The sequence below is a fragment of the Natator depressus genome, chromosome 4 (assembly GCF_965152275.1).
Source record: "Natator depressus isolate rNatDep1 chromosome 4, rNatDep2.hap1, whole genome shotgun sequence".
Classification (NCBI taxonomy): Eukaryota; Metazoa; Chordata; order Testudines; family Cheloniidae; genus Natator; species Natator depressus.
Genome location: NC_134237.1, coordinates 72,657,521 through 72,672,157, shown reverse-complemented (window position 1 = coordinate 72,672,157; position 14,637 = coordinate 72,657,521). Strand labels below are relative to the sequence as shown.

At 38.6% G+C, this 14,637-nt stretch overlaps 1 protein-coding gene across 1 annotated transcript in view; it reads left to right on the top strand.

Annotated features, from left to right (window-relative positions):
• HPGD (15-hydroxyprostaglandin dehydrogenase) overlaps positions 1 to 14,637 on the top strand; it is a 38,738-nt gene that overhangs the window by 12,523 nt on the left and 11,578 nt on the right. Inside the window, exon 4 of the mRNA XM_074951173.1 lies at positions 13,622 to 13,709. Within this exon, the coding sequence (XP_074807274.1) occupies positions 13,622 to 13,709 (88 nt within the window). The remainder of the gene's footprint in view (positions 1 to 13,621; positions 13,710 to 14,637) is intronic.

Sequence of the window (14,637 nt, the reverse complement as noted above, 5' to 3'; positions counted from 1 at the left end):
GCACCTTAGAGACTAACCAATTTATTTGAGCATAAGCTTTTGTGAGCTACAGCTCACTTCATCGGATGCATCCGATGAAGTGAGCTGTAGCTCATGAAAGCTTATGCTCAAATAAATTGGTTAGTCTCTAAGGTGCCATAAGTACTCCTTTTCTTTTTGTGAATACAGACTAACACGGCTGTTACTCTGAAACCATTCATTTGCTATGTGACTTTGGGCATGACACTTATCTAATTTCTTTCTGTAAGGTGTTTCTAGAGTAAGAAGCCTGATCTAGATGTAGAAAGAGTGGCAGCCAATGAAAAGATTCCCGTGGCAGTGAATTCCATAGATTAACTCTACTTAGTGCAACTGTTTCCCTTTTAATAGTTCTACAAAGACTTTGTACGTTCACTGAAAAAAAAAACACACTAAGGGTTAAATCATTTTCCTCTGAAGTCAACAAAAATAGCTATGCTGATTTCAATTACAGTTGTATTGAGCTTCATTCATCTTGACAGAAAAAATGCTTTGTTTTGGAGTACTGAGTTAGGGAATCTAATAATGATTCAACTCTCTCATCTCTCAACATACATGATATGTGAGTAGGGAATGCCAAATTAAGCTTGCCACTGTACAGTTTTTGGATTTTTATTCAACCTCTAGACACAATGTCAGCTTCCCTTTGAAGACATACACAGTCATAGCCACAAATACATTATGCATGTAAAGCTGTACATTGTCTTGGGCTAGAAAAGACCCATAAAATATCATAAAAAGTGATTACATGGGTTAACCTCAAATTTATGAATCATTCTGGTAGGAAAATGTTTGTTCATTACTTTAAATTATGGATAGTAGACTCTTAATATTTTTATTTACCACGCATATTAAACCTTAATTTGCTTTTCTGACTTGTGAGAACAAGAATTATGAGTTAAACTACTTTATAATAATTAGACAAGAGCATAAACAAATAAGATAAAGAGGCCAGGGCTGTAATAAAATGTTCAGCTGAAATATTTGTCATTAAAAATAAAAACTTAAAATTAATTTATCACCACTTTTAATTTTTAATGTTTTAGAATATATAGTTATCCTTTTCTAAACATTTCTAAACTTGATTAATTAAGAAAAAGTGTGTGTATGTTTGAGAGCAGAAGGGGTCTAAGAGGGGAAGGAAGAAACCTGATGCATTACTCCACTAAAGTTTTGGAAACTAATTTAGTCAGATTTCTTGAATAAAATATATTTAGGAATTCTTGTTCTCATATTTCACTGAGTGTTTTACATATATTTCACTGGCAGCATTAGAAAGCTCAAATATTGCAGTTGTGTAACAATAGTTATTAGAAAGAGGCAAAATTCAAATACATGCATAGAATTTGTTCAGGCATGCAAGAGTCTCATTATTACTGGGCAGAACTTGAGGAAGTCTAGCAGACATCATTAAATCAGTCATTTTTCGTTTTTGTTGGTCTCATTTATATAAACTAATTTATATAAACAAAGGTAAAAATTGTCTGATAATTGAGATTGGTGAAGTTTTCTCCATTTTAAATTGAAGCCTGCCTCGTGTCACAGTCACTCAGGGCTTGATCCTACGAAGAACTTAAATAGCTTAGTCCTGCATATAGAAGAACGGAAGAGTGCTTATCTAACTCCTGATCATATGAGCTACAAAAAAAAAAACAAGCCACTTTGCTCAGCAACTTTGTGGATCTGAAGTTTAAAGAGGTGTAATTGATAGCATTGACAGGACATTTGATTCAGTGTCTAGTTCTGGGGTTTCCCTTAACCTGTTTACACCCTGGTGCAGAATGTATTTAGTAATAAATACAGTCCCTTGAAGTCAACTGGGTTAATATTTTTGAGGAAAATCAAAATTTTACTGGTCATTTAAATGCCTTTAACTCCTCAAGTTACAGGCTACACTGCATCGAATGACATTTATGGGGCAGGAGAGGGAGCTCCCCTCACTTTGGCATTCATATGTTTACTGTCTTATCGGTCAGGGTTTTGCTGTGTGTATTTCAATGAGGCATGTCACAGCTTTGTCCATTCATCAGTCCTGTCAGATTCTATCTACTTAAGATACTTATGTGGCCCCATTACTGTCGTAGCTAAACACCTCACACTCTAACATATTTATCCTAACAACACCCTTGTGAGCTAGGAAAGTGCTATTATTCCCCAGATGGAGAACTGAGGCACAGAGAGACTAAGTGACTTTCTCAATGCCACACATCTAGGGTGGAGCAGGGAACTGAACTCCTGTTTCCCAAGATCCAGGCTACCACCCTAACTACTGGCTCTCTCTTTGGGGGGTATTTTAGACCCACTGCCCAGCTCTGTGGGAGCTGGAATCATGGAGGCCATTTCGAGGCTCAGCTCTGCCATTGTTGCTGGCCCTGCTGTTGCTTCCTTCCCAAAGCCTCAGCTCTACTCAAAAATCCCAACTTCACACAGATAGCATGAGGTACTCCACCACCTCCTCAGCTACACACACATTCATCCTATAAACTCTATGCTCTGAGGTCTTCTGACTGGAAATGAGGATGAGATGTTCTACTAGCACACACCCTAGCTGCTAAGATCTCTCCCACTTCCTGTTAAGTCTTCCAGTTCCCCAGGAGATTCAAGCATGCAGGAAAAACAGGAGACTACGCAGGTCAGCCATTCCCTAGTTACTGCTAAAGATTATGAGTTTAGAATGCCACCCATGGCCCAGCATTCAAACCAATGCATAAATAAAAACTCCAGTGGGATCACTTCAGCTGCAATCTCTCTCCCCTCTTCTGAAAGCTAGAATAGCGTCAAGTGTTTGGAACCTTTATTTATAAAAAATACTTTTAAGAACTACATATCATACTGGGGATTGTGTAAGGAATATTGAATTAATACTCTCATCAATTCAAATATCCTAGCCAAATGCAAGACAAAGATTATCTTACAGACCTAGTTGAGCTCCTTAGTGTACAGTCACCAGTCTGTTGTAACAGGACCCAACCACACTTTCAGGTGCTTACCTCCTGTCTAGCACCTCTCCTTGTGATGTGGGACTCCACAGCACAAACTGCCTTAGGTCCTGAAACCAGTGCTGAACCCACCCGAGCTTCCCCAGTCACTTATGTGTACTCCCACAGATTCCATTGCACTGGATTATAGTTTAACTCTTTGAGGACTATGTGCCAGATAAAGTAAGGAACGGTCTTTGCACAGGGGGTTCTAAGAGACAATAAGTTTTACTTTCAAAGCATACAAGAATTACAGATCTTTAGAAAAAAAAGCCTATATAATCTTTCCATGCTCACCCTTCATCTGTCAGACAAGTAGGCCACTCCTGGCTTCTGCTTCCAGCAGTCCTTCAGTTTTTGGTCTATGATCAGCTAGTAAAAGTAAGAGTAAGAGAAAGAAATTGGAGAGATCCTGTCCTTAAATATGTTTCCAATCCTTTGTCATGCAACTCCCAGACCAGCTTCAAAGCTGCAGTCAGGTGGTTAAAGTCCCACCTTCCCCCGGATACAAAGTGGGAAACCAAATCTTTTATCCAATCAATTGTTCTGACAACCACCATTGATAACTCGTGTTAGTTGCTTCAAGAAGGTGCGAGGCATGCAATAAGTTGCCTTATTCTGTCCTGGACATCTCCAGCTAGTCACATCTACACACTCAAAATGCAAGTTACAATCTTCAATCTTGTTAGTTTCTAAGGTGCCATAAGTACTCCTCAATATTCAAAATGGTGATTACATCAAAGGAAAGTCACAATTTCATATCCTTGTACTTGACTGATGAAATGAACCCTTTTTTTTTTTTTTTTTTAGAATGATGTTCTCTGAAAAAAATTAAATTGCACAGGCAAAGATTTAGGTCCTTTCTGGAATCAAGCCAACAGCCTACTAGTTAATAAGAGAGAAATCACCCTTGCAATTCAGTAGCTCACTAGTACTCTCCCATACTAAGTCAGTGCTCCAGATAGGATCAGGCCCATGAAGAGAAAACTATTTCTATTAAAGAGATTAGAATTGCCCCCACTGAAATCAATTGCAGCAGATCAGACCATATGTATAAAAAGAAATCTGCAAGCTCTGAAAATAATCATATCTGTGACTCACATGCCATTGTGGATCATGGAAGAACACATTAGAAAAAGGTATGCAGATTTACCTCAGTAATTGTACATTAAGCATGTGATCTTACTGGTTTATGGACTCTCAGTTTATGCTAACAGTGACTAATGTTGAGGCAAATGCTGCACTGAGAGGCAAATTGTTTATAGTGTAATGAGAAACTGTTTAAACCCAGCTTCCTAGAATGTAGTATTAAAGCCCAAACCCTGACGGGATCAACCCTTCCCCCAAACACACCCCACCCTGGAGAACAGCAACATGCTGTTTTACCCCCTGCAGTGCAAATCTTACCAGCAGCATTTAGTTTCAAGCCTCATAGGTACCTCATATATTATTCATTTATTTTATGTATAGCTCATGAAGTATGATGTTAATCAAGCAACAAAGAAAATATGAAAGTCAAACAACCAAGGTTCAAATTCCACCTGTTCAGTAACTTGCTTTATGAACTTGCCCAAATCAATTGTTTTCTATTAACATAGAGTAAATTGTTTTTAACACCTATATAAAAAGTGTCAGGAGAGGTAAGGAGATAAAGGGGTCTACAAGTTTTCCCAAACACACCAGTTGCCTTTTCATCTTTGTACCAATGTAATAGTCATCTCCAATCTTACAGGAATGCAGGAAATCATTTTTCAGCAGGAAATACTAGCTTTTCTAGGTAAGAAGATGTGGTGTTTTACTGCTACAAGAAGCTAGCGCAATAAGATGGAATCCCTGGATTATTAGAAATACCTCATATATTGAGTTAACAGTAAACATTTGTCAAATGTAATGGCTGATAATGAGGTTTGAAGTAGTCAGTGAACATGGACACATTTTTGCACGGGTGCTTATAGATCATGCTAGGAAGTTCATAACGATGTAGAAATAGCATGTGAATTTGAATTAAAGGTGATAAGTATGTCAACATATCTAAGTGTTACATAACGTAGAATAGGCATGTTGCTAAAGCCAGGAGAAATATGTTAGGCTTTGCTTAGATACAGCATGTCACCATATTTTCTGTTTAGAGTAATATAGCTGAAACTATAAAGCCACTGTGGGGGAAGAAGATTACAAGAGGAGGCTAAAAGTTTGTAACTTTTGTTTTTGAGCTTGTCATTTACACATAAAAGACCAGTCAGCATGTTAACTAGGGTCATTAGTCATAATATATGGTAGGGATTTGAGTTCTCCAACAGCTACATTGAGGTGTTTTGCCTCAGTGTCCAATTATTTACTTTGCAAAATAATGGCATGCTGTCAGGGATTTACTTTTGTCTTTATTAGCATTTGGTGCTTTGGCATGCATGAACTACTGTCATCCAATTCTGTAATTGGGATTGCAGAAGTAAACTAATATTACATTAAGACAAGTTTCTACACTCATGATTATAACTTTGCTGGACAGTAGCATGGTAAATACACTTTTTATTGGCAGCTGTCGGAGTGCAACTGCTTTTATTGGTAGTATACTCAGACCTGTAACAGTGTAATGATGAGTGTCCTCATTATTTATTATAAATCAATGTGTATATTTAAGTAAGAAAACTATCATCAACAGTATGGAGATGGTGGGTTTTGTTGGCAAGCAGTGAGGTTACTTTCAGAGCTGCTACCAATAGTGGGTTTTGGTAGCTAGGGGACAAGTGCTGGTGTTTCAGCTTTGTTAATTTTCACTTTACCTGCATTTAGTAACTGTTCAGTTTCTAATTTGAACAGTTTGCTGTTCTTTGTTCTTGAAATTTTTATGGAGAACATCCAACTGCTGAATATAATGGTAAATGGATTATTTATCACAAGTCACTTCTTCAAAGGCAACATGCTTTATGTTTTGACATGATTTCTGCTGCATGTAGTGGATTAGCAGATATACATTAAAACAATGCGGGGCGGGGGAAACAGATTTTTAGTAACTTCTTATTTTCAAATACAAAAAAAGAAAATACAGATGAATGCACTGATTTAAGAATGATCAGTGATTAAGAGTAAGGGTCAACATTTCTTTCTCAAAGTATGTAATAAGAATTACCAAACCAGAAGGCACTTCTCTCCTCACATGTTCCTGTTAGTCCTACATCAGTGCACTGAAGGCCATATTACAGAAAAATATTTATACTTGGCTGGCTTGGAGGTAGTTTCAGAGATTTCCTTTTGCCTTATTATCCAAAACTGGAAGCAAGGGTGTACAGAAACATGACGGTTGTTCTTTGGCTGTTTGGCTTTCCATCAGCCATATTTTATAGTAGCTTGAAGTAATATCTGGGAGACTTTCCTCCAGAACACTCCAGCCGAAGTGTTTCTGGCTGATTCCAAAAGTGGGAGTTCAAAGTTGCATTTCATAAGGGATAAAATATGAGGGGAGCATTAAACTGTAGAGTGACATACCAGCAGTAGTAGAGAGTACAACACAAAGGAGAAACAAATACTATCTCTATTTAAAGCATATGCTTTTCTGCAAGGAGCTTCTTTTTCTGGCCTGCTTACAGGGTATGTCTTCATTGCAGCGTTAACTTGAGTAATCAGCACCTGGGTGTGAGCCCCTAGGTTGGCTTATCCCAGGTGTGAGCAGCCACAATGCAAAGCTGCATCCACTCTGGTGCTGCACTCACTTGTGTGCATCACTAGGACTTGTGAGGGCAGTATCCCATGGTTCTTCGTATTACAGTTAGCTGAGACACTCTATGATTCTTTCCCAGTGAATTGTGGTCATTCTGGTCACATGCAGGGAATTGTGGGAAGGCACTGGAGGACCATCAGCACTCGAGTGGCTTAGCCTTTGTTCATATTTCAAAATGAGTGGGCTACCAACCCAAATGTGGGGAGCATTCTGGCTTTAGCTTCTACCCCCAAACGGGGCATCTAGCTCAGGTGTAAAGCTCTATTACACACGGGGGAGGAGTTGTTTGTGGATGTGAGCCAGGTTAGTGACAACACTCAAGACAGAGCCCAAGTTAACTCTGCAGTGAAGACAAACCCTCACATTTAGGATCAGGATTCTCCTCAGTTTAGTATAAAGGCAAGAGTCACTTCCAAAGACTTGCTGGTTTGCTTCAGCCAAGAGAAATATTAATAGCATTAATTTAGTCTAGGAAGATTTGCAATCCTGTGATGTTGATAAAGCAGTCAACTATCTAGGTTCTCCCTGCCATGTGGTTGGGACTTGGTCTGGGAATCATCTGGCTCTATTACTTCCTTGAAGTAGGGAAGGAAGCGATGGGGGGGAGGAAGAGCACTTCCTCAAAAAGTTCCAAGCTATTTCCCTTTCCTATTCATTTATTTCATTTAATTATCCCAGGTGGGATTCTTCCTTTCCACCCTGCAGGCTGAGCAGCTTCTCTAGGACAGGATAGGTCCTCTATCTGATTCCCTATGGGTAGGACCCTACCAAATTCATGGCTGTGAAAAAAGCGTCACAGACTGTGAAATCTGGTCTCCCCCCTGAAATTTGTATAGTATAAGGTAAAAGTGCACAAAAGACCAGGGGAGTGAAAGAACCCCCAGTTTGAGAAATGCTAGGCTCCCCCGTGAAATCTGGTCTTTTGTGTACTTTTACCCTATACTATACAGATTTCATGGGGGAGACTTCTGCAGTGCAGAAGTAAAGGTGGCAATACCGCAACCCCCCTACAATAATCTTGCAACCCCCCCACAGCCCCATTTTGGGTCAGGACCTCTACAGGACTCCTAAGCTGGATGCATTTCATCACAAATGTCTGAGAAGAATACTGGGAGTAACATATAGAGATATATGAAAACAAATGAAGTCAGAAAAATTAGTGGACAAGGCACCCTCTCACAAATAATCTACAAAAGAAGACAGCAGTGGCTGGGATATGTGCTGAAAATGGAAAAAGAACACTTACCAAATACCGCCCTTGAATGGAAGCCAGAAAACGCAAGAAGAAAGAGGAAGACCACGAATAACATGGAATGAACAGTTCTGAACTACAGCAAGCACCTCAACATGAAATGGGAAGATTTGGAGAGAAGGGCAGTTGACAGGCAAGGATGTAAATGTGGGTAGCCCAATGTGCAGCAAAGCATGGGGCGGACTAAGGTCTAAGAGCTCCTACAGTTACAACACCATAAAATTTCAGATTTAAATAATTGAAAACATAGGATTTTAAAAATCATAAATGTCATGACCATAAAATGGACCATGAATTTAGTAGGGACCTACCTATGGGGCTTAGTGTGGGCTCTGTGCAACCTATAACATATATAGAACATTCTTCATCACCAGTCTCAACTAATGGATCTATTAACAGTTCAGCTGCTTTCACCTTATATATTATAGCTACTGTTTATCACCAGAATAATTATACCTTAGGGCAGCACCATCAGGCATAAATGCACATAGCTTTAATAATTCCTTTGATGGTTATATAGTACAATTAACATTAAACAGCCCTACACAATACATTTATTAACAGACATATCTCTGAAGACATGTATCAAATACTGTTCCTTTAAGGAGTATAAGAGAGAGTACATAAGCCTTGCTCCTATAAGGCACCCTCAATTCCAATTGACAGCAGTAGGAGTTGAAGTTACTAAACACATCATAAGATTGGGCCCAGATAGAAAAGTGCATGAGCATAATGGTCCTGTGAACAGAAAGTAGAATGAGGAGGTCAGCAATTTTCACAAATATTAGGGAAGATATTTATAAAATGTATTAGCATTTGCAAACCTAAAGATTGACAAGTGTGCAGTTTACAACTCGTCTAGGGTCAAAATCAAAGGTTACCGACTTTTATGGGTAGTGGGTGCTGTGGCCTGAAAAGGCTTTCAATTTACTTCCAACATCTCAGCTGACACTTTGGCAATGCCCAGTCTCTTACGTATTGCGCAGGGAAATCAGTTTCCCATATTGCTATCTGTTGCTATCAGGTTGCTGTCAGGTTTAGACCTATTGTATAACTGGGCATTGTATATTGTCTTTAGGACACACTGACGATAGTAGGGGCTGGTGTCCACTACAGGCAGATCGATGCTGCTGCAATCGAAGCAGTCGGGATCGATTTAGCGGGTCTAGTGAAGACCCACTGAATCAATGGCAGAGCACTCTCTGGTTGACCCCAGTATTCCAGCTCTCCAAGAGTAGTTAGGGAAGTCAATTGGAGAGCATCTCCTGTCAACTCAGCACCATGAAGACACCGGGGTAAGTGGACCGAAGCTACAGTCGACTCCAGCTATGTTATTCACGTAGCTGGAGTAGTGTAACTTAGGTCGACTTACCCCCATAGTGAAGACAAGCCCTAGATCTGTTAGTTTCCACATACATATTCATTTAAAATAAAAATAAGTCCAAACCAAAGCCTTGGATCAGAACTTTTAGGTTGAAAATCCAAATCTAAACTTTCCCTACATTTGGGAGCATTTAGATTTGGTATCTATATTCATCCCATTATTAAGATATAGTTGAGCTATGGAACTTTCATCTAAACCTGGTTTAGATCATTTTTAATTTTAAAAAAGAAAAGGAGTACTTGTGGCACCTTAGAGGCTAACAAATTTATTTGAGCATAAGCTTTTGTGAGCTACAGCTCACTTCATCGGATGCATGCAGTGGAAAATACAATGAGGAGATTTTATATACACAGATAACATGAAACAATGGGTATTACCATACACCTGTAACGAGAGTGATCAGGTAAAGTGAGCTATTACCAGCAGGAAGGGGAAAAAAAACAAAAAATCTTTTGCAGTGATAATGAAGATGGGCCATTTCCAGCAGTTGACAAGAATGTGTGAGGAAAAGTGTGGGGGGGAAATAAACATGGGGAAATAGTTTTACTTTGTGTAATGACACATCCACTCCTAGTCTTTATTCAAGCCTAATTTAATGGTGTCCAGTTTGCAAATTAATTCCAATTTTGCTCCAAGAGACTGCTGAATTGGAATTAATTTGCAAACTGGACACCATTAAATTAGGCTTGAATAAAGACTGGGAGTGGATGTGTCATTACACAAAGTAAAACTATTTCCCCATGTTTATTTTTCCCCTGTACTGTTCCTCACACATTCTTGTACTCCTTTTCTTTTTGCGGATACAGACTAACAGGGCTGCTACTCTGAAACCTTTTAATTTTAAGTATACTGTAACACCAGGTGCAGTGGCGTGTGCCTGTAATCCCAGCTACTTGGGACGCTGAGGCTGGTGGATTGCTTGAGCTTAGGGGTTCTGGGCCGTGGCGCACTTTGCTGATCGGGTGTCCAGTGCCATTGACAGCCTGGCCAGCGGGTGGCTGAAGAACTGGCTAGAACAACACAAACAACATGTTGTGATCGGCTCTCTCTCTGTGAGGGCTGATGGACCAATCAACCAAGGTGACACATGCAGTAGATTTAATCAAAGCCCTGTCCTTGAAACTTGTGGCAATATTCATCTGCAGACTTTTTGTGTATTTTGAGATTAAAATCAACAATATGTCAATATTTCCTACAGATTCCAATTTTTCCATCAGTAAAAGAAATTAGAAACACAAGGATGTATATTACCATTGTGCATTGGGCTAAACCTTGCTGTAGTAACTGTCGCTTTTCATTCTGGATGAATGTAAAGATGACAGAAAGAGACAGCCTGGACAAATATGGAGTGTGGCCCGGAGAAAAAGCCTAGAACTTTTGGGTGTGGTGCTGACTAAAGAGGCTTGGGCCTGTAAGCAAAGAAAATATTTCCTCTTTGGTTCCTCCTGTGTTTAGGGAAAACAGGCTTGGTACATATTTTGTAAATAAACAAGATTGCATCTGTCAAGATTCCTTCCCCACTCTGAACTCTAGGGTATAGATGTGGGGACCTGCATGAAAACCTCCTAAGCTTACTTTTACCAGCTTAGGTTAAAACTTCCCCAAGGTACAACCTATTTTACCTTTTGCCCTTGGACTTTCGCTGCCACCACCAAACGTCTAACAGGGATATAATTTGGAAAGAGCCCGTTTGGAAACTTCTTTCCCCCCCAAATCCTCCCAAATCTTACACCCCCCTTCCTGGGGAAGGTTTGATAAAAATCCTCACCAATTTGCATAAGTGAACACAGACCCAAACCCTTGGATCTTAAGAACAATGAAAAAAGCATTCAGATTCTTAAAAGAAGAATTTTAATAGAAGAAAAAGTAAAAAGAATCACCTCTGTAAAATCAGGGTGGTAAATACCCTACAGGGTACTCAGATTCAAAACAGAGAGAATCCCTCTAGGCAAAACCTTAAGTTACAAAAAGACACAAAAACAGGAATCTACATTCCATTCAGCACAGCTTATTTTCTCAGCCATTTAAAGGAATCAGAATCTAACGCATATCTAACTAGATTACTTACTAAGTTCTAAGACTCCATTCCTGTTCTGTCCCCGGCAAAAGCATCACACAGACAGAGAGAGCTTTTGTTTCTCCCCCCGTCCAGCTTTTGAAAGTATCTTGTCTCCTCATTGGTCATTTTTGGTCAGGTGCCAGCGAGATTATCCTAGCGTCTTAACCCTTTACAGGTGAAAGGGTTTTTCCTCTGGCCAGGAGGGATTTTAAAGGTTTTTACCCTTCCCTTTATATTTATGACAGCATCAAAGAAAACATCAGACTATCATCAATTTCTCCTCCTAACTGGAACAACCCTCAACCCCAAATTTAGCTAACTGCTCATTTTGAAAGGGATGATAATAATTTAACATCAGTCACATACAATGTAGACATATGATCCCATCAATATTGAAGAAAAATGAAATATCTGTGTTCTGTTTAAAAAAAAATAAAGCAAACTTTCTCATAGTTGTCCATTGTCCCTACTTACTTACCAGTAATATACTCCCTGGAATTTCTTGTTATGAGCGACGGGGAAAAATATCTATTATTTTATACTTGAGTGCCTCACATGCTCCTGGGCACTGTAAAAAGTACGTATGATAGAATACAAGACTTGATCGTGCAATCTTCTCACATGGCAAAACTCCTATTAAAGTGAACCAGAGTTTTTCCTGTATAAGTACAGCAAGATCTGGATCATGGTTTCTACATGAAATTTTATAGTGTGCAGCTAACTATATCTACTGCATTTACTATTAAAATAGTTTATAGATGAAAAATAAAAACATATAAAAAGACCTCACCTTTAAAATCCTTCCAGTTTGGTATTTGCAATTTAGATAACGTTACTGAACTAGTACAAAGTAGTTAATGTTCTCATATTTTAAGAGGTTGGGTTTTTTCCAATTTAACTGGCCACTCCTTACAACAGGGCTTTAGTCATAGGCTGACTGGTTTTGACTTTATATTTCTATTATTTTGGGAGCTTTCCATCCTCCCCATTTACAGATAATTGTGCAAACCTTCCCGGCTCAGAACTCTCAATGAATTCACTAGGAGTACATGTGTAGAGGGCTTGCAGGACTGGCTGCTTCATCATTTGAACTTCTTAATTTAAAGTCGGGTCCTGTAAAGAGTGCTAGACACGAATAATATTTATAAAACATCTCATTTAAAAAGTGAAATAATCTTCCTGGCTATAAGGCATCCTTTTTGTTTGACTAACTAAATAGAATTGGAAATATGAAAAATCACCTGAGTTAGGGTTCAATTTTAGGAAAAATTGAAGGTCAAAGGGAGATCTAGGCAAAAAGCAGCATTTTTATTATATTTAATTAAAAGGAAATAGTTTTAAAACTTATCACTAAAGCAGTAATGGTGAAATTCTGCACAGGCATGGGCAGTTCTTCAACTGGGACCTTATCCTGGAACTCTTGTATAAGATTAAGTAAGTTCTGACTGCAAGAGGAGTGCAGTAGTGGATCTCAGTAAGACAAAATTAGGCAAGGCCTGAGTATCAGTTTTCCTTCCCTCCAGTCCCTCTGGAAAAAGCAAACACTCTCCCATGTAGCCTGTAACTAGCCCATATAAAACATTATACCATCACCATCCTTTTGTTTATATATTTGTATGTTTTACCTTATAGATCTTCTTTGGGTCTCCCAGTATGCCTTGTTATTTGATCCTTGTATAGTCTTTTGGGACTGATCTTGCTCCTATCGAAGCCAATGGTAAAACTTCCATTGACTTTAATGGAAGAGAATGAGGACTTTAAACTCTAAATTCTTCGGGACAGGGACTATGTCACTGAGCCAAATCCTGGAAGGTGCTAAATATATGAAACTCCTATTGGTTCCCTGAGAGTTACAGGGTTCAGCACCTCTCGAGGATTCAATCAGTTACTTGTATATTCTTCAGTGCAAAATACACCATCTGTGCATAATAAATAATAGTAATGAATCCCAAGTCCAAAGAAAAGTTTAATTTATTGATCACTTTCATTTGGAAGTGAAACACTTGTATAGCATATCAATAATTAAGCAAACAGTATTTGTTTCAGGCTGTTATTGTTACGTCAACTGCAGCAGTACTTCTTTAATGCTACCTGCTGTGGGTTATCTATGTTATATCTTGAAATTATAAATAAAAGCCTCACCGTTCAAGAAGAAGAAGAAGAAAAAAGGACAAATTTAGAATTTATTTCCCCTTTATATTTCATAAATCAGACTTCTGTGATCAGAGGAACATACATTGGCCTGGAATACATGAGAAAAGGAAATGGAGGGGTAATTATTAATATCTCATCTCTGGCAGGTAAGAAAATCTTATTTCTAAATCCTTGCCGGTACTTTTTAAAATAAGTTAATTCATATTTATTCCTTATTCTTTTCTTTCTTTTTTCATGATCTTTTTGTTGTTTCTTCATACCTGTACATCATCTACTTGTCTTGCAGTGACCTCCAAAATGTATAGAGAAGGGCTACTATTTTTCCCAGCCCAGTTGGGCTATGTAATTGTACACTCAGTAATTTCCTGCACAATTAGTCTCAGGTCCCACAATTATGAGTATGGTATAAATATCTAATTTTTTAATCTTCCTTCCAAGGTCACCAAATATTGTAGATTAAGTGAACATCAGCTAGGCTTAATTCATTATCCTTCACTAATATTTTATCTTGGAAAGCCAAAAATAGCATTTGAAGCGTACTGTATGTATGAAAGGACAGTCTTCAATATTTATAGACCCAAAGAGGAAACATTTACATTCTGAGTTTATTTTTTAAACTGTTTAATTTTTGTAGCATAAATAGATCAACAGGAATTAAATTTAGAGGGCAGGAAAGTACCAGAAAATCCTCTATAGTGGGCCAAAAATCCATGAGCAAAAGCAGCTGTCTCTCTCCTTCCTATAACCCTTTGGAAGCCCCATTGTGTGAACATTATGTTGTACTAACTCTGTTGATACTAGAGAGAGTAGCTGGACAAGAAGTGGTCCTCCTGGCATCATCCCTTAGCAGACATGTAGGGAATAGTTGCAGGAATTAATAGCGACCCTGTCAGCATTGATTCTAGCCCAGTCCCTCTTCATATTTTCAAACCATGTGTGGAGAACCTGAGGGTAAGAAAATAATCTTGTCTTTTATATATAGATTGTAAACTCTTTTGGACAGGGACCATCTTTTTGTTGTGAATGTACAGCATCTAGTACAATGGGGTCCTGGTCCGTAGCAAGGGGTCCTAG